This window comes from Myotis lucifugus, unplaced genomic scaffold (assembly GCF_000147115.1).
Source record: "Myotis lucifugus unplaced genomic scaffold, Myoluc2.0 scaffold_184, whole genome shotgun sequence".
Classification (NCBI taxonomy): Eukaryota; Metazoa; Chordata; class Mammalia; order Chiroptera; family Vespertilionidae; genus Myotis; species Myotis lucifugus.
This window is the reverse complement of record NW_005871232.1, coordinates 2578544-2603937: the sequence shown is the minus strand read 5'-3', so window position 1 is coordinate 2603937 and position 25394 is coordinate 2578544. Positions and strand designations below refer to the sequence as shown.

Sequence of the window (25394 nt, the reverse complement as noted above, 5' to 3'; positions counted from 1 at the left end):
GACATCTGTAATACTTTCAACAATAAAGATTTTTAAAAAGAAATGGCTAAGTGATTTGGCAGGCAAGTTCCTGAGAGATTTCCGCGCCTCTGAAACAGTCTGGTCATATATACCACGCTAATTGAAAACCTTACAATCTAGCTATCATCCCACTGCCCGAAGCAAGCCCTCTGGCAGAAGTAAAATGAACTTCCTGTAAGTGGTTGACCAGGCAGTCAGAGAGAGATTCCTGTGTGGCTTGTGCAAGAAACCTTCCCAACTGCCCTGCAGCAGCAACCAGCTTTCCAGACCCGTCGGTGCTGCTTGAGCTCTTGTCTTCCTCACAGTAAGGGACTTCCTAAAGAACAATGTCAGCAGATCTTCAAGAACAATCCTATATAATCCTATATAATAAAAAGCTAATATGCTAATTAGACCGAACAGCAGAACGACAGTCCGGATGACCTTTCAGAGGACCCATCTGGACGACCTTCTGGACGAAGCCGGGGCTGCAAGCGCCGAGCCCCTTGCACAGATTTCATGCGTCAGGCCTCTAGTTTTAAACGAAGATCAAAGAGTGGGTGCACGGCTTACCGTAGCTTTCTGGTAGAGGGCCCGTCCTATAATTTGTGTGCTGTCGAGCATATCCTGTCCAGGTCCCCTAGCCATGCACATGGTAGCCTGGAACAAAATGAGACAGATGTGTTCTTGGTGAATAAAGCAAGTATTTTATGCCTGGCTGGTATGGCTCAGTGGTTGAGCATCAACCTATGAGCCAGGAGGTCACGGTTCAATTCCAAGTCAGGGTATATGCCGGAGTAGCGGACTTGATCCCCAGTAGGGGATGTGTAGGAGGCAGCTGATCAATGATTTTCTGTCATCATTGATGTTTCTATCTCTCTCTCCCTCTCCCTTCCTCTCTGAAATCAATAAAAATGTATTTTTTGAAAAGCAATTATTTTAAGAAATGGACCATTACAAGTGAATCTAAGCAAATATAATTTTAAGACACATTATAGCTTTTCTTTTCAGATATTCTCTCAACTTATAGGTTACGAAAAACAAAAGCATTACTTGTATTGGAGCAGCGAACACCTTTAGAAATCATCTATTCCAGCACCTAACTTAAAAATAAGGAAAATGAGGCTCCGTGTGTTAGAGGATTTGCCAAAGATTATTCAGGTAGCTAAGACCTAACTCCGCATCTCTCCATTGGCTGCACACGTCTCTACTTGCTTGTTCTTGCCTGTGGTCCTTGGTCATGATCACCTTAAACTGAAACTCAGTTAAAATTATATTGGAAAAGCTAGCTGACTGTCGGGGGGAAAAAATCAGTAAATAAATATGACTCTATACCTTATTTCTTACATCAGAATAATTTGAGATTAATCACATGTTTCAATATTACAAATGAAATAAAAAGTATTGAAAACAAGAGTGCATATATTTTAAAGTCTTAAGGGTATAGAAGACCCTTCTAAAATTATATAGAACAGGCTAAATACATCTGACAACTTAAACATTTTAAATATTCATATGTGGAAAATGAAAACATAAGTAAAGCTGAAAGACAACTGACAAATCAAGGGGGGGTTGTATTGTTTATGACAAACTAAGACTTTAAAATATTAGGAACTTGGAAAAGTCAATAAGGAAAATATCTTTATTAATACCTTTTGGTTCATCCATATTGAGTTAGATTATCTCCATATGAACAATAAATATATACCTATCAACAATTTCTAATGTGTAGAAATGTTGCAAATAAAGGGTAACAAAGAATACTTTCTACATAAAAATAGCAATATATAATAGAAAAGTGTAATTGTTGAAACTGTATTGCTCATTGGGTGGGGTTGATTGGAATAAAGTAAATAGCCCAGAAATAGTGTTAAATAAAAGCAATATTACAGGTGAAATGTTCTTTAAACACAAAGAATAAGACCCAGAAATTAGCATCTGCTGCTCATGTCCAAGCTGAATAATCTAAATGAGCTGGGGGGGGGGGGTAAATAAATAATGGTGCAGCCTCATTTGCCTTTGAAACTTACCACACTTATCCACATATAGTCATAAAATATTTTTAAGACAAAGTTGAGTGGAAAACTGAAATCCTGGACCAATAAAAAAAATCAGTAAGTAAGTTATAAATGTTGTTTGTGGTTACCCAGACAAATACATAGGAAGTCATTCCATAGGTAACTGCTGGAAGTGGGGGGCAGGATGAAGGTGATAGGGTCTTTCACTTTTGACTGTTCGCTATGCTTTCTTATTGTTGGAGTTCTGACAGCAAGATTTTTGCAATTTTAAAAGAAAAAAAATTATCTTATATTGTTTTTGTGTGTGTGGTTGTTTTTCTTAATCCATAGCTTTACTAATGAGTGAGCAATGTCTCGGGCAGACAGTTTGGGGTACTGTTTCCGCAGAAATGCCCAGGCATCCTGTTTCAGGCGGCCCACGTTTGGGGAAGGATATTTAATCTCTGACATTTCCTAAATTGCCTCACCATTCAAAAAACTTCACAATCACATAGGAAATTATAATTTTATCTCATTGACATTTCGTGGGTGCTTTTGAGCAGAGCAGTTGATAGAGGTACGTAGGCCGGTGTATACTTGAGGAAAACCTACCTGTCAATGAACGATGAATCTTCAAACATAAAAGATACATGACATGCCAAAGCGAAGATTTCCTGGCATAGGTACCTACCCCGCCAATGGGACAAGTGCTGTTGGCGTTATCACAGGACTCTCCCGTGTTGGCGCAACGTGGGCCGAGAATATTGGGGGACACATCTCCTAGGTTTGATGAAGCAAAGGCTGCTACAAACGGCCCCTGCCAAGAGAAACAGCAGTTGCCTTTTATTCTTTCTTCCCCACGCCTCCCATTCAAAACGCAAACATTCCATCTGCTTCGGTGAAGTATCCAAAACCATTTGCACACAATAAAAAGGAGGGTGAACATACAATAATCTAAGGAAATGCTTTACTCCGGAAAAGGCTCCCAGTACAGTCAGCGTTCCTGTTGTTACTCACGACTTTCCAATTATCAATAGAGCGGCTTGAAGCAGGACACTTTCAAATTTGTGCCTCAAGCAGAAGCACGCTGACAAGGAACACAGTGCTCAACAACAAGTTACAAAAGGCTGACATGTCAATTTTGCCGCTGGTGTTGAACCTAGAGATCCAAGATGCATTTGCCCTTTAAAAATACATATTGTATTGGCTTAAAAAGAGAGGAGCCAATCCGGACTTTCCTGTTGTGAAATTGAGCCTAAATACAGTATCCACCATCCAGGCTTGTGCTTCCACGCATTGTTTCTCTATCTCCTCAACCTGAAGTAACAACGCGTAACCTTTTAGAGTGGTACAAGGCAGTAACCTCAAGCCACTGTCCTGCCATTCTGTTTTTTTTTTTGTTTTTTTTTTTTTGCTTGGAACTATTCCAAGTGGCTTTTTATTGCATTTATTGAGGTGACATTGGTTAATAAAATTATATAGGTTTCAAGTGTATAATTCTGTAATACATCATCTGTATATTGTATTGTGTGTTCACCACACAAAATGGTTCTTGAAGCCATCAATATAGGTAGTGTTTGACACAGTTTCTTGGTCATTTTGAATTTTTCTTTTCCTACTAGGTAAGATGAATTTTTTTTTATACAAGTATATCAGTATGTGATGCCCATACTGACACTTTACTCTGAAAACTTGACTCAACTATTTTGAATATTGCATGAGTGATGATACTCAATGAATTAAGGTGAAGTTTTCAATAACACAAATTCTTACCTGTCCAGGTAAATGTCCTTTGTTCTTCTCTTGCTCAAATAGGTAAGATGCATAGCCCATATTGTCACTATTTACAAGATGATTGCTATTGTTCATGCTGACAGGGTGGATGGCAAACCAGCTGTAACAGAGCAAGAAGCCTAAATTAATGAAGAAAATCAGATAACTGGGGCCAAAAAGGATGACTGGGATTTCTGTTAAGTTCTCCCCAACGGAAAAAAAAAATACTTAATCATAGGCATTCACATTTAGGTGCTTTCATTGTTAATGAGCTTACATTACTAATAATATACTTAAGAAGTCTGATCATTGACTTAAATGTAAAATACAAAACTATTTTTATGAATATTTCTTCATCATCATCATCAGCAGCAGTAGCAGCAGCTTTTAACAAGAGCCAAGGCTGGTCAGTTATCAGGTGATATACCTAAAAAACTGTATGACATAGACTTTGTCCTTCAAGAAGGCACACATATGATAATTATTCAAATCAGTCCAAACGAATTCAACAGACACTTACTGAGAGTCTGCTGTGTGCCAAGCCCTGAATAAACTGCAGTTTGCTTTCAGAATCTTCCAGAAGACAAAGATGTGAACAAACGCCCTTACTACAGTGTGATGAAGGTTATAAAGTGTTTGGGGACCACAGATGACGAGCAATTCATTCTTAAGGGCATCCCAAGGAGAGAGAACAGCAGAGTAACGGCATGGAGGCATGAAAGAGGATGGTACGCATAATTCAATATAGCCTCCTGCACAGTAATAGCTTATGTGTAGAGCTATACAGTTTACAAATTAACATCACATCTGTTACTTTATTTGAACTTCACAACAACCCTGAGAGATAGGCTGTTAATACCTCCACTCTGCAAGGGTCTCAGAGAAGCAAAACGGTGGCCCACTTGCCATAGGACCAAGGCTCAAGTTTGGGTCTTGTGACACCTTGTCCAGTGGCCTTTGTAGATCAAACCTCCACACGGTAAAAAAGAAACTTACAGAATGAAAGGCTGTAAAGCAGATGAACTGGAATGATCAAGACAAGAGACATGCCAGTTCATAAAGTTTTAAGCTAATTTAGGATTTTAAAAAAGATTTTGTTGATCTAATCCTTCACTGAAAACTTTTGAAACATTTCAGCTTCCATTCCTACCTACATGATACAGGGCACCAAACTGAACACTGACATAATGACTGAGGATGTTTTTGGACTTGAAGGTCATCACTCAGGATTCAGTGCTCATTGCCCAATAGATGTATATGTAGGTCAGAGGTGGCCAGCATAACGCCCATGGGGGCTGGGTAGGCAACGTCAATGGGGTGAGCTGGTTGGTGCAACAGGGACTAGTGAGGACTGTGGGGGTCTTCAGGCACTAGCATGCGGGAAGGGCTACAGTCTCACCATGTGCCAGCTGGGAGTGTGAGCCAGGGCTGCCAGATCTTCCTTTTTTTTCCCAAGAGAAACCACAAACCTTGTTTTTGTGAAATATTTACCTATTTAAAAATTCTTACAGAAATAAATGCATGGCCTAGCTGGTTTGGCTCAGTGGATAGAGCATCAGCCTGTGGACTTAAGGGTCCCAGGTTCAATTCCAGTCAAGGGCACATGCCTGGGTTGTGGGCTCAATCCCAAGTGGGTGGGGAAGCAGGAGGCAGCTGATCAATGATTCTCTCTGATCATTGATGTTTCTATCTTTCTATCCCTCTCCCTTCCTCTCTGAAATCAATAAAAATATATTAGAGAATAAAAAAGAAATAAATGCATGGAAACAAAGGAGGGGAATGGTTACAAATTAACAGACTTAGGACATGTAGCCAACAAATAGCATTTGTGAACTGTGCTGGGATACTGATTCAAACAAAATAACTATAAAAGACTTATTAGGACCTAATAGAAGGTGACAGCAGAAGATCTGGCTTTGGTGGTGGGCATATGGTACAATATACAGATCTTGTAACATAGAAACCCATATCCAAAACCTATATGTTTATGTTGACCAATGTCACCCAATGAATATTTTTAAAAAGACTTATTGATGCAATCAGGAAAACGGAACATGGGCTGGGTTTTAGATCCTATTAAGAAATTAATTTTAATTGTGTTGGCTATAATAACAGATTATAATTATACTTTTAAAGTGTTGCCGAAACCGGTTTGGCTCAGTGGATAGAGCGTCAGCCTGCGGACTGAGAGGTCCCGGGTTCGATTCCGGTCAAGAGCATGTACCTGGGTTGCGGGCACATCCCCAGTGGGGGATGTGCAGGAGGCAGCTGATCGATGTTTCTCTCTCATCGATGTTTCTAACTCTCTCTATCTCTCTCCCTTCCTCTCTGTGAAAAATCAATAAAATATATTTTTTAAAAAAAAGTGTTTATCTGATACTAAAATATTGATGAGTGAAAAAATATGTCTAGCATTTGCTTTTAAATACTCTAGCAAAACACACAAGTAAAAAGGAGCAGAAGAATGAAATAGAATGGCAGAATATTGCTAATTATTGAGTTGATTGAATATTTCTCATTGAATAACTATTAATTGAGCTGATTCATAGTTATGTGGAAATTTATTAGACTAATCACTCTAAATTGGTATATATTTGAAACTTTTCATAATAGTTTCTTTTTTATCTTGACACCCATTTCAATTTTTTTTAGAAACAGTGTAAGGCCAAATCACCAGCTGGTAGGATTAATTGAATGCCTATGGTATATATTTTCCACTGTGCAAAACTACAGAGGTTTAGGCTGAACACAGTTCAGAGGTCATCCCCTAGAACTTACTTGCAAGGTTTCTATATTTTAAAAAACCCTTACATTCGTTTCTATTTCGTGGTTTGTCTCTTTCTCCTGAAATCTAAGTGCCAAGAAAATTCTACTCTAGTAGTGCTTTCTGGTTAGCTGGAGTCTGCTTTTCTGTTCTATTCCATTTGAAAATGGGGTGGTGACCATGACAATTCCATGACTCCCCAGCCAAAATATTTCCATCTGATACAATCACACTGAGGCCGGCCAGACCACAGCCTCTCCAGTGCAATCGAAGGAAAGCTGTAGAACGAGTCTATCAGCGCTATCATTTAGCACGCATGAGGTGAAGGATTTTCCAAACAGGATCTCAGTTTATCCTTACCAAGAACCCGTGGAGTCAGATGCTGTCATTATCCTCATTTGACAACCAATGAAAAGAAGTCTCAGAGGGATGACATAACCTGACCAAGGTCACCAGGTGCAAGTCAAGAAGCAGGATATGCATCCAGGTTTGTCAGACCATAAAGCCCACGTTCTTATCTGCTATGGGATACTGACTCTGTCCCTCTGTTCATTCACTTTCTCATTTCAATGCACATTTCATAACTTTGACTCTGTGCCAGATGCTGGGGACATAGAGATGAATGAGGCATCATCGTGACCTTAATAAATGCTTCGTGGAGGATCTGACATTTGGATCTTAAAAGATGAGTAGGAACCTGGAAGGGGGGAGGTCACTGGAGAAAAGTCATTCATTGCAAAGGCATGCAGGTGGGACGAGGGGCAACGTGTCCAGATAACAGGTAGTCACAGTGGCCAGAGCGGAACACATAAGGAAAAGAGCCGAGGTGGTTGTGCCATTCATTCAATCAACATGAACTTATTAGCAGCCACGTGTATGGCTGGCATTGCATTAAACCCCAAGGAACACAGAGAGGAATGAGCTGAGTTCTATACCATCAAGAAATCACAAAAATACCTGTGGAGAAGGTAAATGCTAAGAATTTTGGTCTACTAATTAGACTACGAACTTGAATTCTTATTTATTTCATTGAGTTATTTTCATTTACTTTAGCCCTTACAAAATTAATTGAACTTTTTCTCTATAAAAAAAATTTAAAAAGCATTCAAAAAAGTTACTTATATATCAGAATAAGAAGATGCTATATATTTTCTTCGCTGCCTTTGAAATATGTGCTATTGAAATATCAGGCTTGTCACAGCAACCAAAGTACTGTGGTAATAGTATAAATTATGAATATGTATAAAGATATGAACAAAGGTGGTCATTTCAAGTTAAGAAGGCTGTACTCGCAACTTCTTTTATCTGGTCAGAAATATATTCATCAAAGCAAAGTTCAAAAGAGAGGAAGAAAGGTGTAGGTAGTTTCAAAAGAAACCAGACTACAGACATAAAAGGAGGACTATGTCCCTGTTCATAAACATTTTAAAATAATGATTATGGCACAGCTGGGATGTACAAGAGGAAGCAGGGCTCGACTTGAGTCAGCCTGAGCCAAGCAAGGTACTGAGGAAAGACAAGAGAGTTGATATTTTACCCTGTTTAGTAGCAAAGTTAGTTAAAATTTCTGAGTCTCTTTTCCCAAGACTGAAAAATAATACATTTCAACTATGCTATGTGAAACAATAAACACCAAATTATTATAGGATATTATAATTATTTTCTCATCTGATGTTATGGAGGCATTTGAAGCAAAAGATTTCTAGGGCCTCTTTCAATGTGGACATTGTGTGCTTCCTAATTTGAAACAGAAAAAAAAGCCAAATGCAAAAATTGAGCTTCTTAAATATTCTAAAATGGTAACAAACCATCCTAGGTTCCATTCTCCCAGGCCTGGGCCATCATGTCCCACATGCAGAAAGGTGACTGACAGAGCAGTTAAGTGGAAGCTGAAATCCGGCCGCTGCTCCGCTCACCTACCTGGGCACCTCGGTCAGCCCAGGGAAGGGAACACCTGTGTGTGATTTGCATCAAGGTCCTATGTGCTAGCTGTCACCCTCTACTACCTAAATGTCCACCAATGGGGAAAGAGAATATTGTACATCCATCCATTCAAAGAAAGTGTTTATGAACATGGGAGTTCCATGTAACAACAAAGGAGCTTATTGGGTAAATACAATAGAGGAAGCTGTACTCAGTTGAATAGTACCCCCTCCCCCCAAAAAAATGTCTACTGGAATCTCAATACGTGACTTTATTTGGAAATAGAGTTTTTACAAATGTAATCAAGGTAAAGAGCAAGTGATACTACTGGCTTAGGTTGGGCCTAAATCCAATGTCTGGTGACCTGGTAGCAAAGAGAGGCACAAAGAGAGTTGGAGAAGTAGCTGATGGGAAGATGGAGGCAGAGATTGGAGTGGTTTGGCTACAAGCCAAGAATTGCTGGAAGCTGCCAGAAACTAGGAGAGAAGCATGGGACAGGCTTTCCCTCAGAGCCTCCAGAAGAACCAACCCTGCCAACATCTTGATTTTGAACTTCTGGCCTCCTGACCTGTGAGAATGTTAATTTCTATTGTTTTGAGCCAGCCAGCCAGTCTATAGTAATTTCCTTTGGCAGCCCTAAGAAACTAATACAGAGGCCATATGTTTTAGTGGCTAAGAGTATAGCTCCACAGTCAGACACAGGTTACTTAATCTGTTACTTAATAGAAGTTACTTAATACAGAACCTCCGTATTTCTATCTGTATCATAAAGATAATAGTATCTACCTCACAGCATTTGACAATTAAAGGAACAAATACATCTAAAGACTGATCAAATCCTATATAATAAAGAGGTAATATGCAAATTGACCCTCATGCCCTCACAAGATGGCTGCCTACGACCAGGCCGGCAGGGAGGTTAGTGAGGGACAACCAAACGACTGAACAAGCAGGCTGTGTGGGGCGACCAGGCTGGCAGGGGGGTTAGTGAGGGACGACCAAATGACTGAACAGCAGGCTGCGTGGGGCAACCAGGCCAGCAGGGGGGTTAGCGAGGGACGACCAAACAACTGAACAGCAGGCTGCATGGGGCGACCAGGCTGGCGGGGGTGGGGGGAAGTTGGGGGCGACCAGGCCAGCAGGGGGGGAAATTGGGAGTGACCAGGCAGGCGCGGGGGGCAGTTAGGGGTGACCAGGTAGGCAGGCAGGTGAGCAATTAGGAGCCAGCAGTACAGGATTGTGAGAAGGATGTCCGACTGCCGGTTTAGGCCCGATCCCCATGATCAGGCCTAAACCGGCAGTCTGACATCCCTCAAGAGGTCATGGAATTGGAGAGGGTGCAGGCTTGGCTGAAGGGGATCCCCCCCATATGCATGAATTTCATGCACTGGGCCTCTAGTATATCTATAAGAATGGAATAAGTCATCACGATGATGATGATGATGATGATGATGATGATGATATTGATACTTCTGCAGCTGCTGCTGCTGATGATTACCAATATAAAGGGAAAAGAGCTATGAAGCTCTGAATACATGTGTGTATATATATTTCCTAAGATTAACATAATGGTGTGAGTGTGTGTGTGTATTCAAAACATGTATATTCAACTTAAATGATATAGGCATGAAATAATTAAATGAGAAAACGCTGCCCTCTTGTGGCAGAGACTTGAGGGCTTACAAAATACCCGTGTGCCAAGTCCTAGCCACCAGATGGGGAGGGAGAATTGAGGGGCTGGGTAAAAATGGTGAAGGGATTGAGAAGTACAGATTGGTAGTTACAGAATAGCCACAGAGATGTACATTCCAGCAGAGGAAATATAGTCAATAATATTCTAATAACAGGTCGGTACTTGGAACATTGGGGGGACCACTCTGAAAATCACATGATTTTTTAACCACTATGCTATACATCTGAAACTATTACAGAATAGTGCTGAATATAAACTGTAACTGAAAAGTAAAGTAAAAAAATAAATAAAAAATTTTAAAATACCCACGTGCTTCTATTTCCCGGGGCTACTAGCAGGGTAGCGCATGAGAATAGCTCTGGCATTGGTACATGTGAACAAAAGGACCACCTAATTTTCAGTAGACTTTGCACGAATGGGAAATAAGTCTTCACTGTGTTAAGCCACAAGAATTTCACATTGTCTGCTGTGACACTTGGCATTAAGTGTCCTGACTAACACAGCTCTTTTTCACCTCCCTTACAGTCCTCCTCACCTGCCCTATTACAAATTGTTTGGGGAGAGCGAGGAAAGGGTGTTTTACTGTGTTATACGGGAAGGGTTATTGGGCCCAGAATTTGACCCAAGGAGTGGCCTGCATTTTAAACAAGCAGAAGCAATGAATACACACCAGCTTTCCCACATTCAAGGAGGACAATGAGCGGTAGCCGAGGGCCCTTCTGAAGGAATAAGTAAACTTGGTGGCCAGCATCCTGGAGAACCCTCCTACCATCACTGCTCCAGAGGAGAGATGTACATTCTCAACTGTTCCATTTGTTATTTTCAAAAATCCTGGGTGAAAAATCCCCTCTGAATAATGTTACGGGAGAGGTATCTGGCTTGGGTGGATCCCATTAAGTTACTACAGTCAAAAATCTTTTGTCTTACCTGGTATGATTAAGCTATCAACAACAGTAAAACAAGAAATGACCAACAAGAATACTTTTTAAATTCAGCTTAACTAGAAATTGAAGAAAGAAAAACAATAGTGAGTTGGCTTTTGGAGTCTATTTCTTAGCAACCATTGTAAAGGATGATATCACCAAGATTGGCAAGAGCTGGGGAAACAACACTGCTCAGGTTGGGGAAGCAGGAATGTAACCAGCAAAACCTTTTCAGGCGGCCACTTGGCCATTTATGAGAAAAGTCTTAATCAGAAGCATGCCTCTTTGTCTCAGCAATCCCACTTCTAGGAATTTAGTTTAAGGAAATCATTGGCAAATACATAAGGTATCTGTTCAAGAATGCTTATTACAGTGTATTTTATGGTGGAAAAAACTATAAACTAAATATCAAATGATTGCTGCATAGCTGAACACATTATCAGATATATAATAGAATACAGCCATTTTTAAAGGGTGAATTAAAAAACCGCTATGTAGCATTGAAAGATATTCATAAGGTGTCTCTAAATGAAAAATGTTACCAAAGTGTACATACAATAAAGTATTACTTGTTTAATTAAAAAGTGGATATGATTAGCAAAAGATCTATAAAGCTATGTAACAAAATGTTAAGAGACGTTACAAAGTCCCAGGATCTCCAAATGATTAAAAACACACACACAACAACCACTTGATACAACACCAAGAAAGAGCTGTAATGCCAACTATGGACTGTGGGTGATGGTGACTTGTCAATGTAGGTTCACCACTTATAACAAAGGTACCACTCTAGTGTAGGATGTTCCTGGTTGTTGATAAGTCAGGGGTGTACGTTGTTGGGGGCCAAGGGGTATATGGGAAACCTTTGTACTTTCTGCTTAAAATTTCTGTAAACCTAAAACTTCTCTAAAAATAAAATCTACTAAAAACAAAAAGATTCCAGCCCTGGCACCTGTTACATCTGCCATTTTCTATTCAGCAAAGCACTCCCAGCTCCAGGCAATTTTCAAAGATCAGAGAAACCACCTTCACTTTTTGATGAGGACTGTCACAGCCACTTTATATGGACTACTAGAGGCCCGGTGCATGACATTTGTGCACTCAGGGGGCGGGGGGGGGGGGGCAAGGTCCCCTCAGCTGGCCTGCACCCTTTAGCAGTCCAGGAGACCTCAGGGGATGTCCAACCAGCTTAGCGCTGCTGTGGTGGCGGGGCTCTCACCAGTGCTGCTGCGCTTGCCCGGCTTGTGGGAGCACACTGACCACCGGGGGCAGCTCCTGCATTGAGCGTCTGCCTCCTGGTGGTCAGTGCATATCATAGCGACCGGTCGTTCCACTGTCCAGTCAATTTGCATATTATCTTTTTATTATATAGGATATGAGATGACAGTCATTGTGACCATCTTTGGAAACTACAATCTGCCATTTAAAACTTTTTTTTAAAAGCCCTATCAATCCTAAAAAGGTAAGAGGTTAGGGGGAAAAGCATTGAAAAAGTGAGGCAAATGGCACAAAGTGAAAAGATACAGAAAATTATCCAGATATATAATAATCATAATTCCTGAGATCAAACTCACTCATTAAAAGACATAGAGTTAAAAAAAAAGTTATATGATATTTATAAGAGACACCTCTAAAATGTAAGAACAAAGAAAAGAAAGAAAATAACAGCAAAATATTCATGGAAAATTCTAACCTGCAGAGAGAAATAAGTTAGCTAATTAACATAAGTACATAGACTTTGAGACCAAAAAACTCATTTATATATAGAGTCACTACAAAAAAAACTCACTTGATAGTCTTAGTACACAGAGATAATATCATTAATAATTTTCACAGTATTTTAAAGCTTCTAGTGCTCAGAGTGAGAGAAACCAAGTAAGCATCCACGTGTACAGATTGACCTTTCAGTCGCGCTGACTCCTTATAATGTGTTCCATGTAGGGACAGGGCAGAAGAAAATGTACCTGAATATTAACTATGGTTGACTTGATGAAGGATAACTGAGTTAATTTTTCTCTCTACTTTCCTATATTTTTCAAGTTTTCACTGCTGAGTACATATTATTTTTATACCAGTGGAAAAACTTGAAAAAAAAATAACAACTTTCTAAGTCTCTTTGGATTAAGAATTTTCCAGAGATCCAACAATCAAGTAAGTCCAGCGTCTTTTACTAGTTATGACAGCTGATTTTTATGGCTCTGGTTTCTCAACTTGGGACTAATTAACAAGCATGATTTCTCTGTTATCAGTCAGCTCTTGTTATCAATGAGCCCTTACTAAGCACCTTCACTTTGTAGGTTGATAGCTCAGACATCGAATGAAAGCTTACAGCCAGGGCCTATGTATGCTCTCCTGGAGAAAACAAGACAGACGGACTGATAGGAAAGGTGGAGCAGGAAGACAGCAGCAAATTTCACAACAGTGTAGAAGGGGCAGAACAGGAAAGAGAAATTCAGTGAAGGATGTGACGAGAGACCAGGGATTCACAAACCAGCTAATGGTAATGGAGACGGTTTAAAGACAAGATGAGATGGAGAAAAGAGAAGAGGTCAAGAATGGTTAGTGAAAGGCAGTCACTGAGGTTTCCCCATTTGCTCTCTGAGCGGGGTTAAGTACACTGAGGCATAATAAGGGTAGAATAGAGAGCCATAGGGAACAGACAGTGGGACATTATCATTTGAGAAGTCATAGTCTTGGATGGTAGAGAAGATTTACACACACACACCATGACTGAGGCCTATAAGCCACTCTCATTCAAACAAATTAGTGTAATTTCATAAATTGGATTTTTTTTAAGGGGGTACAAAAATTATTCAAGTAGGTTACACAAATCTACTAATTAGACTATCACTGTCCCTGTTGTTTTTTAAAATGTGCCTTTAAAGGGCCCCTTTAAATGACCCTTTCTGTAAAAATGAGAGGAGTTTCAGTGTATAAAGCAGAAGGCAATGGAGCAATTACTCAAACACCTACTCAGACCTTCCTTACAGTTCCGACAAAGAGAAGCCATGTCATGCCAAATGCTCTCCAAGTGAATTTTATAAATGCCACACAGCTCACCTTTTAACTCAGAATTCAAAACATTCCAAACATGTTCTCCACAGCTGGAGAACAATCATTGACTGTTTTTGCATAAGGCAGTATCAGGCAAAAATATTTCCTTTAGATCAATTGGAGCAAATAGTGGTCTAGTATTTGTAGAGGACTTAACAGTATTAAATAGTTTCATGCACATAATCCTATTTCTTTCTTCAAGCCATCATCACTCTTCCTAACCCTTCAAGACCTCTCAACTCCCAACCCCAGCTTAAAACACTTTAATGATTTTCCATTCCCGTCGATTATAAAGACCAAAATCTTTATCCTGGTATCTAATCTCCACCTCTAACTTTATCTCACAATATCCTTTGCACTTTAGCCACGCAGACCTTTTATCAGTTCCTCAAATGGGCCTCAAAAAGGACTTTTGCACATGCTTGTCCATCTGTGTTAAAAGTCCTTTTCCACTCCCCATTTTGCTGGTTAATTCCTCCCCTTCCTTCCGTTTTCAGCTCTATCGTCACTTCCTCAGGGCCGCCTTTCCTAGGCTCCCTGACCATGTCAAATCTCTTTAAGGTAGCTCTACAAGCCTTCCTTTCTTAGCACTTAACCCAATTATCATTATATATGTATTTGTATGACTATTTGAATACCTTTTGTCTCTACCAGTAGACTGTAAGTCCTGTAAAGGTAGCAACTATATCAATTTTTGCTCATCAGTGTATCTATAATAGAAGCTCAGCTAATGACACATATATTCCACAATATTGAATGAATGAATACATGAATAGTCTCTATGTAGAGAGAAGATGCTAAATCTACATTGGATAAGTGTAGAAACTGAGTCTCACAGAGTTTAGGGGATTTGCTCAAAGGGCACAGAATACAGGTATTTGATTCCAAGGTGATTCTGAGGTATCTGATTTCTGATTTCAAGACCAGGAAATGCATTATTCCAAGGACTGGGAAGTGTTGCATGGCACACAGCTAGGTGCCTAGGGCAAACTTGTTGAACAAAGAAATAGAAACAAAAATGAAAGTAGCAAGGAATAAATGATGAACTTCAACATTGTTTTCAGTGTGAAGAAGAGTCTCAGCTGTGGCCCTGGGCAGGCCATGTCACCTTTCTAGGACTTAGCTGAATTTTGAACTAGATTACCTCTGTTTTCTGAAAACCTGAGGTTCTATGCTTCCAAATTTCTCATAACTTTGGATTCTAACATCAGGCACCTACATGTGCTGGCTGAGTTCCTTGGCACCCAAATTTGACTCTCTTTTGGATCATTTTCAATGTGTTCAAAGAGCAACTTTCACTATTCAACAAGAGGCAACTGGAGGAGCAATTACAACAAGGATAACAAAAAAGGTTATAAAAACAATGGAAGGTTATTTCTGCTTCAGGTCACAATCACCCAACTAGCCTACAAGACCCTTGAAGATGGGGACTATGACTTATTCATCATCACATATGCCAAGTATACCTGACATCTAGAAAGTCTATTGAGTTAAATGCTAGGTAGCAACTAATCAGTAGATAAATTTATTATAAGAGATGAGTCCTATTACGTCAACCCATATAATAAAGTTTATCTTATCAGGGAGTTTTTAGTGTCCTCACTTTAAACCCAAAGAAATAACTCCAATGCTAAGAATTCTAAGCACTCTGATATGCCAATAATGGAGTTTTTAGAAGAGGTAGAATATTATTCTATTTCTTACCTCTTAGCTAAAATTATTGAACTTTTGTCTGTGTCAGGCACAAAACTAGAGCTTTGCGTGCATTATCTCATTTAATCGTCACACAACCTGTGAGTTATTATTATTCCCATTTTCAAATAGAATAGTTGAGGTGTAAGTAATGGAGTTACTTTCCCCAGGCCACAGGTTTAATAAGTGTCAGGGTGGGGATTTGAACCCAAGTCTTAAAGCCTACACCTAAAACCTGAACTCTTTACCATGCTATTCTCTACCAACTATGACTGTGGGTCATAGTCTTTAATGTTTATCTTCACCCCTTCTTACTTTTAATTTACTGTTCATTTTACTCACATAGAACCTTTCACTTAAATATTTCATAATTCTACCTGGCAGAACCTCACCACCTTTACTAACACTTACTATCAACATTTTTAAGGACTTCCTTTACTCCTCAATTTTACACATAAGAAAACTGAGACACAGAGCAGTCACATAACTTGGCCTAAGTAACAGAGCTAAGAGGGATGAGAGCCCAGAGCGAACCCGAATGCAAGCATACACTTTCTTAGGGCATTTCCGCGTCATTTGGAAGTCTACACGTCAAGGTGTCTGCACTGTTACCCAGCCTGAGTCATTCCAATGGCTGTGAGCAAAATCACCTATGAATGTAAGTGCCTTATTTTTCAAGAAAAAATCCCCATATTTCCTTGTTTATAAAAAATTTGCTAAAATCAATCGGTGCCAAGCTGTACTTTCACATCATCTGCTTCCTTTAGGTCAGTGGTTCTCAACCTTGGCTGCACATTAGAATCACCTGGGAATCTTTTTAAAATCCTGATTTCTGGGCCTCATCCTCCGGAAATTCTGTTTCTTTGTTACTAATGTTGTGGCTCCACCCAATAACAAAGAAAAAGAATTTACGGAAGAATGAGACCCAGAAATCAGGAATTTAAAAAGTACCCCCAGGTGATTCCTATGTGCAGCCAAGGTTGAGAACCACTGCTTTAGGTGGTCTCAGTTCTGCTTTCATCACTAATTAGCATTGCCCTACACTAGACTTCCCTTGATCCTTTCAGGAAAACAGGTAAATAACCTCAAATCCATATTCATTTTCCTAGTTGGTCAGATTGTTTTTTTCATTTACGAAGAGATAATTGTCTACCATCATAGAAGTTTCATAAATAAGATCTTTTTTTTATTTAAATATATTTTTTATTGTTGATGGTATTACAGGTGTCCCCATATAAGATCTTGATATAGCCATAAGCACTCACATTTGCTGAGTCTTTATGTCAAATGCCAGATGCTGTGCTGAACTTCTTCGCCCAGATCCAACGTTTATATCATCTTTTATTAGCCCTGTGTGGCAGGTGAGAGGTTGAGAACCTTGCCACAGGGCCCACGGCTGCACCTCAGATGTGTCTGATTCGTGAGTCTGAATTCTTAACCATTCAACTTACTCTCGGGCCCTGCTTCCACTATTCCAGTCTCTTCCCCACCCCATCCTTGTAATTAAGGAAAGTTATTGACACAGAAAAAAAAAAAGTAAACAGAGTACCTGATAAGGCCCAAGTCTTCTCCATTCAAATCTACCATTTTCAAGACTAGCATTTCCTTGTCTGTATCCGAAGAATACCTAGTCACCAAGACGAAGAAATGTAGTCAGTTTCATGTTAGAACCTGGGCACCATGTCTGACAAACAGCAGAAGCTGGCACAGAAACAAAAACCAACACGCCTCTCAGGAAGCAAGGCTCCCGGACATGCGGTAGTTTGGGGCCTGCACCCAGGACCTCAGTCCTCAGCTGAAGAAATGGCTTGCAACTGTGACCAGAGCGAGGGGCAATAGGTTGGCTCACTGGAGGTGAAATATACATGTTTATGTAATATACTCACTATTATATAACATGTATTTCTTTCAAAAAGGATTTCTTTTTGAAATTTCTACTCAGATTCCATTAGCAGGAAATATGCAAAATCAAAAGCGTTCAGGACCTGTGACTTAAAATGTTTTTAGGTCCTTTCACTCTTTGTCTATTGCAGACAAATGTAAAATGTCAAGTGGTCAAATTGAGATATTATTTTACATTGCCATAGTAGCCAAGTACCCTCTTTGTTGTAAACCTGACTCACCACTTAAAAAACTAATCATCTCCCTTAATTGTTCCATTCAATTATTCTCATTTTATTTCTTGTTCTTTCAGTATTTTTACTCAGTTATCTCCTTTCTCTTGCCACAGTCTCTTGGACTAAGATGATTTCTTCTGAATAACAATAAAAAGAGCTACTCATTAATTTAACAAATACTTGTTATGCACATTTTTATCTCCATTTAACAAACCAAGAAACTGTGAGCCAATAAATAAAGATAAGTAAATCACCTATCATCATCACCATATATCCTAAAGGTCACCCAGCTAGGAGTGACAAAGCTAAGATGAAACCACAGTTATGTCAGATTCCACAGGCAGGAGTCCTTCAAATATTCACACTGAGTCTCACAGCCCTCAAAGTAGGAAGACAGGTTGCTGTGTGTTTTCAATGTTTACTTTTTATTTCTGCTTGTCTTAGATTATCAACATGTTTTTAAATTATTTTAGCTCTGATACTTTCTTAGGATCCCATCATATTCAAGTAAACAACCCTGTTTTAGATTCTGTCTCTCTCTCCTAAAGGAAACATGATTTCACTGTGATAATTACCCTCCTCACCTTAATCTCTCTGCCAGTGGATTCTGAAGGTAAGAATAGGGGCTTCGGTTGATCTGTGTGCCATCCACATTTCCTTTATTCATAAAGATCTTTCCTGGTTTCATATTTTTGTGTGCTATCTCAATGCTCTGTGGGTTTTGAAAAAGAGAGAGCTGTCAAGTTAGAAATCCTATTGGGGATAATGATTTCCTCGATATAAACAGAAGAGACCTGTGGGTTGTTTCCTTGGTCTCCAACCTGTTCCCATTTACAGAGGAAAGCTGGAGAACCACATGGCTGTGTCCTTTGGAAGTAAACAGACTGGCCTTCAGGGCTGAGAGAGCGAGAGTGCTCCGTGTGGAGAAGCACAGTGCCCATCAGCACCGCTGGTGAGTCAGCACGTCTGCCAGTTCAGATGCCCAAATGGGAGACTCCACTCCTACAACATGTAGGTATTTCCACCCTCCCCACCCTCCCTAGCCCACCACCTTCTCAGACAGAGTTTTTCAAACTTTGAGAAGCACAGTAAGCAATACAGTTTCCATCATAACTTAATACGTATCAGCATATATATATTCTAAAATAAAGTTCACAATGTGTATGATGCACGATGGTGTTCTCCAATTTTTTTATTTGTTTTATTTTTTATGTTTATTGCAATCCATGAAATTGATTTCATAAAACCATTTATAGGTTGCTAGCCACCATTTGAAAAACAGTGTTGCAAAGAAATGTCTGCTTTTGCCAACTAGGTCCCTGGATTTGGGGGTATGGAGGGGTGACTTTACAAGATAAAGTAGAGAGAGACTACGCCTGAAAGGCAAAGGAATGAAGAAGAAAACATTATCAAGGATCCTGTGCAATAAGGTAATAAACTGGAAGACAGGAGAGAGAGGAGTACCAAAATGTACCCAAACTATGAGTGGGAGAAAAGTGGGGGGTACTGGTAGGAGCACCATGTCAGCCTAAAGCTGTTGTAGAGGACTTGAGAAATTTACCAATTAGATCTCCATTTGGGCTCTTCGAGAAATACAAGGAAATGTTTGGAAACACAAGGAAAGATTGGAATTATTTGTAATGTTGGTTCCTTGATGGGTTGGTGTCTTTTTGTGTGACTTCGTGCAAGAACAGACCATGTGGGGCCCTATAATTTGTAAGGGTCACATACAAATTGTTTTCTGTCTCTTTAGGTGACTGTGTGAAGTTACTGCCATAGAGTCCTCCTCTCCCAATAAGTGCCTCAGGCTACCAGCCCAGAGCTCAGGACCAGAGTTACCAGGGGGTCATGAAGAGGGAAGGGAGGACTGTGCTCAGACGAAGATTCTATAGAGACTGTCTCCATAGCACACTCCTAAGACACTGAGCAGTGGGAATGGGAAAGAAGAGCTGCCTACCTTCATGATGCCAGTGACCATGTAATTAAAAGTTCGATTGCTAAATCCTTCGCTGGCAATCACAAACACGGTGTACTGGAAATACCCTGCCGGACCCGAGTGCGTGTGAGTGCCGCTCAGGATCACATTGTCTCTTCTGTACAGGGAGCCATATTTACTCTTGAGTCTGTTCAAGACCTTCAAGAAAGAAAGAAAGAGAACAGAACTAAGAGGTGAGATATCACAGGAGCTTAGCATAAGAAAGGCTCTGATTAGCCCAATCGCTGATCCATACCAATGACTTCGCTGTCTGCCCAGGGGCCCTTCACTCTCTAGATCATCATGGTATATCTACAGTGCATACATAGTTTATACAGGTATATATAGCTTCAGTACATCATCATAGTAATAACAACAGTCATAGCAATAGCTAACATTTCATAGATTCTTGCTATATGCAAGCACACACAATGCTAGGTATTACATACATTATGTCATTTAAAAATCACAATAACTTCAAGAGGTGTGTATTTTTAACTCTGTCTTTTAGCTGACAACATTGAAGTGTGCAGAAATTAAATAATTTGATCTAATAAATAGCAGAGCCTGAATCCAGGTCCAAGTCTCACTATAGAGTCAGTACTCTTCCCCATTCATCTGTTCACACATAGCATTAATATCCAGGCACCATCCAAGCATTAGGAAAAACTCTGAAGAAGTTTTTATTCTAATGAGAGAGAAAGATAATAAACAAAAAAGAAATATGTAATATTCTATTATACAGTGGTAAATGTTATGAAGCCAAATAGGAAAAAGAAGGTGATGGGTGTTCATGAGGAATGACCTTTCCAAAGAGGTTCCCCTTCATCAGAGCCTTAAATGAAGAGAGCAATACCTGGGCGAAAAGCACTGTGGGAGCAGTGAACAGACAGTGCAAAGTCCTCTTTACTCTACTGCCTCACTTCCCAACATGAAGAACTCAATATTCCCTGGCACCGACCATTACACTTATTGATCAGGGGGAAGCCAACGCTATGACCAACGACACCCCAGCAATCCCGTGGACAGGTCCTTTGGAAAGGAACCATCTGGTCAGCACTAACTTGCTAGCCACATGGGTAAGCAACCTTAGAGATCCTTCAGCCACGGTTAAGCCTTCAAACAGCTGCCATGAGTTCAACCTCATGACACGGAAGTGATACTACGTGACTTCTGTGGTAACGTAAATCAGAATCACCCATCCCCGCCTCTTTGGTTTCCTGACCCACAAAAGTCCTGAACAATGATATATGATTATTCCTGCTTTAAACTGACTTCTCCATATAACCCTTTGTATGGGAATATGTGACTACTAACAAAGAGACTCAGTAAATGTTCATTTAGTTAATTAATTAATGAACATCCAAATGCATGATTAGGGCCTTTGTATGATACATACACATAAAAAAAGGAAGAAAATTAATGATGTTGCTGAGTACCTATTTCTGATTATGCTTTAATCCATGGCAACCTAGAGTTAGGTATTATTGTGGCTTCTTTATGAAAGATGCTTTGACTTTTTTGTGTCAAAAATCATTAAAAGCAGCAAAAGCGTCAAACCCAAAGCAACCTTCCCCAGTGTAAGATTCTAACAGCTAATAGCAGGGACAATTACAAACGCTTTTATAGCAAAGATGGCAAATACTGCTCATCTCATGCACTCAGTCCTATTTACTTGTGTTTTCTGTCAGAAGTAGTGTGTGTTGAGAAGGATTCTGAATCCAAATCCGGGCTGAACAGAAAAGAGTACCTTTTTTGATTAGAAGTGATGTCTATCTGGAGTACGGCATTCACAGTGGTATCCTGATAATTGTCTCTTTGAAAGAAAGAAAAGAGCCCTCCTTTGCATTGTTTGCCAGTGTGTGTGGTATAAAAACTCCCACCATAATCAATTTCAAGCTACCAAAAGTTTAATAAACAGTTCACAGAGTTCCTGAATATTTAACGATCGGCTTTCACCAACTGGCACCTACGGGAATAGTAGCAGCAATGCATGTGCCATATATTTAATACACAGACATCCATTCAATCTCTTCTATTTTAGATGAAGAGCTACACCACTCTCATTCTAATCATGTGATCACTAAATCAGGAAGAAGATCTTAAAACCATCTTGTCTCATTAATCTCTCCATGCCCCAAACACCCATTGCTAGGTTACCAAATCCACAGAAACAATCTGAGACACCAGTAAAGCTTGGAAAGGAAATGTGATATAACCAGACTAACATCCCTCTGACCAAATAAGCCCCATTCGCCACCCAATAAATTTCCATGTTCCTTCTGTTTGATCCTAATTTCAACCCCAAATCTTCATCACTCTTAATTCTTTTCCATGCAGCAACTACTGCACTCCTGAAGAAGAAATTTGTGTAAGGAGAAGAGGGGACAATCAATGAAAGGGCATCATGAAAGTTTAACTAAAGTCGAAGGCTAATGTTCTTACAACTTTGTAGCCAAGATAGGAAGGTAGTGAAAAAAAGAACTGCCAGCCAACATTAAAGCTCCCCTAACCTTTACCCCATTTTTATTCCAAAAAAACAAAACAAAACTATAATGTGAGGATTTTAGAAATAAGTCTATTTCTTCAGGTTTATTCAAGAATCAATGAAACAGCTCACAGAAATCTTATCCTAAACTACAATCTCTGATACAATCAGACACATGGGACTTGCAAGGAAAAGAAAAGAAAAATAAATTAAGAACTCAATCATCTAATGGCAATGCCTGCATATAGCCATTATAAGTAGTATGTTGTCTACTTCATGAAAGGAGGGATATTTTAACATAGAACAAAGAAGCTATATTTGTGTCTACAGCTCCCTTCTTTTTCTGCAGTTTCCATTCCATTTTCTATCACTGACACTCTTGGGAACATGCCATAGACAGAGTTGGAAAGTCGTTCTGTTTTCCTGCCCTGCCTCACTCTCAGAAACCATCCTTACTCTTCATTCCATGCTTGAAATTTCATCCATCTTAAAGCTGAGACTGAGAACCTGCCTAAAATCAGGTGTAATAAGTAAGCTTAATGGCACTTATTTAGCTACATTTATTTTTCCCAACCTCCCTTGGGTTAACTGGGGATGACTAAGTGGGTTCATTTAAAGGCCTTGCCACTGGGTCTCAGATTGCACGGGGGAAGTAAAACTAGGAAGAGATGATTAAATGGTCCCCACTATTGACTTGATAGTGTCTACAATCCAACACATTAAACCCCTCTCCCCTCCATGCTCCACCCCCAAAGTCTACCTTTTAACTCTCCTATTGCTACCACTGACAACACTATTTCCCAATCAGAACCATCTTTGATTCTTCAGAAAGACAGTATTTGCAGTGGTAACGAGCATGAGCTCTGGACCCGAGGTGCCTATGTGTGAAGCCCAGCCCGGACAGCTCGTAAGTGTAATCTTGGACGAGTTACTTGATCTTCTGCAACTCGGTTTCCCAGTCTGTCAAATGACATAATAATAGTGTCTTCCTCATACAGTTGTTAGGAGGATATAGAACAGTGCCTTACTCATCATGGAAACGAAGTCAAGTGTTCACTTTTATGTCTATTCATTCCCAAATCCATTAGCACTTAATGTGACCTCTTCCCACCATGTAGTCTCACTGCCACCCCATTGGTTTAGAACTTTTGTGTGAGAGTCACATGATGTAGGGGAAATCGCCAGGCAGAGTTAAAATCCTTCCTGCAAGCCTATCTTCCCTTTGTAGCTCTTTCAGCCTTCCGACATATTATAAAACTCCCCTGTATTAAATCCCCCCTGTTTGAAATACCTAGTGTGATTACTGTTTTCCCAACTGGACCCTCACCAATAGAGCCTTGACATTAATTTAAAGAATCTGCCCATTTGTGTCTTCTCCTCTGTTTCTAGTCTATTCCAATCCACCTCAAATTCACCATCTGAGTAATCATTCTAATGCAAAATTGTGATTGCATCACCTTTCCACTCAAAAGTTTTCTAAGAATCCCCATCACCTACTGAATTAAAAACAACCTGGCATCCCAGGACCTCTATAATTATGAACACACCTTCCAGACACATCTCCAATCCCATGCCTATGTGTGTCCTAATAGAACTAACCAAGCTTTGTCTCTAGAGTCTATATTCCTCCCTTGTGCCTCTGTTCCTGCCGTCCCCTGCATTTCTCAGCTCTCCCTCCTCAGGTAAACCATTTAAAATTCTGCCCATTCAAGTGTCACTTCCACTTTGAAAATTTCCCCCCTAATTTTCATTTCCTGCATCTCCTCGTGGTGGTTTTAAAATACTGTATACCCACAGATTATATGATACTCTTGCCTTCAAGAAGTGAAATTTAACTTTGCTATCCCGGAGTGTGAAATGGGCTTAGCGACTTGCTTCCAATGAAGAGAACAGGGTGGAAGTGATGGTGTGCAATTCCTGAGCCTGGGTTAGGAAAGGCTCTGTGGCTTCTTCCCGGCTCTTTCGCTTGAATTAGTCGCTCTGAGGAAAGCCAGCGGCTCTGTCATGAGGATATGGACCGTGGGGAAGAGAGGCCCTCTGCCAACAGCCACATGAGTGAATATTCTTGGAAGTGGATCTTCCAGCCCCACTCCAGTCTTCAGATGACTGCGGTCCTTGCCAATATCTTGATTTCAAGATACCCTAAGCTAGAACCCCCAAGATAGGCCACTCCTGAATTTCTGACCCACAGAAAGTGTGAGATAACGAGTGTTTGTTGTTTGAAGCCACTATACATTAGGGCTACTTATTAATCAGTAATAGATAACTAATACGTCACTGTACTTTACTCCAGTAAATTAGTTATTTGCATATTTCCCTGACAGACCTTTCTTCTATTCCCCAACGAGGTAGAGAGCTCACAGAGGACATGGATTATGACTCACTTAGCTGTGTGTCCCCTGAATGACTAGCAACATGCCCTGCAGAAAGCAGGTTATCAATGCATTTTTCCCTCCAAGATAATAGAATAATGTTCTTTTAAGAATGTACACTCTGGGATCAGGTATATGTGTGAAGAACCAAACTTGACCAGTTTCCAAGTGTGTAAATTTGGAAAAGTTAATTGCCCTCTTTAAGACTCAGTTTCTAACCAGTTTGGCTCAGTGGATAGAGCGCTGGCCTGCGGACTAAAGGGTCCCAGGTTCGATTCCGGTCAAGGGCATGTACCTTGGTTGCAGACACATCCCCAGTGGGGAGTGTGCAGGAGGCAGCTGATCGATGTTTCTCTCTCATTGATGTTTCTAACTCTCTATCCCTCACCCTTCCTCTCTGTAAAAAAACAATAAGACTTCAGGTTTCTTTTATTTCATAGTTTCTTTATTCATAAAAAGGGGATAAAAAGGGGATAAAAACAGACCACCTCAGTTTTGTTGTAAGTGTAGGGGTGGGGAAATTACTTAATCTCCCGCTCCTCATGTTTCCATAAATGGAGAGGCTTCCATTCCATCCCCCACCACCAAGATAGAGTGACGTTGGAAAAGGTATTTAGGCCTTC

The 25394-nt window shown here is 40.1% G+C and overlaps 1 protein-coding gene across 1 annotated transcript in view; it reads right to left on the bottom strand.

Annotated features, from left to right (window-relative positions):
* Nucleotides 1-573: 573 nt before the first annotated feature.
* Nucleotides 574-25394, bottom strand: part of LOC102434632 (neutral ceramidase) — a gene marked incomplete at its 3' end in the record, with an annotated part of 54117 nt that continues 29296 nt past the window's right edge. The window contains exons 6-11 of the mRNA XM_023760516.1: nucleotides 19894-20070; nucleotides 18521-18648; nucleotides 17369-17446; nucleotides 3771-3891; nucleotides 2689-2814; nucleotides 574-660 (exon numbers count right to left, since the gene is read on the bottom strand). Of these exons, the coding sequence (XP_023616284.1) occupies nucleotides 574-660; nucleotides 2689-2814; nucleotides 3771-3891; nucleotides 17369-17446; nucleotides 18521-18648; nucleotides 19894-20070 (717 nt within the window). The remainder of the gene's footprint in view (nucleotides 661-2688; nucleotides 2815-3770; nucleotides 3892-17368; nucleotides 17447-18520; nucleotides 18649-19893; nucleotides 20071-25394) is intronic.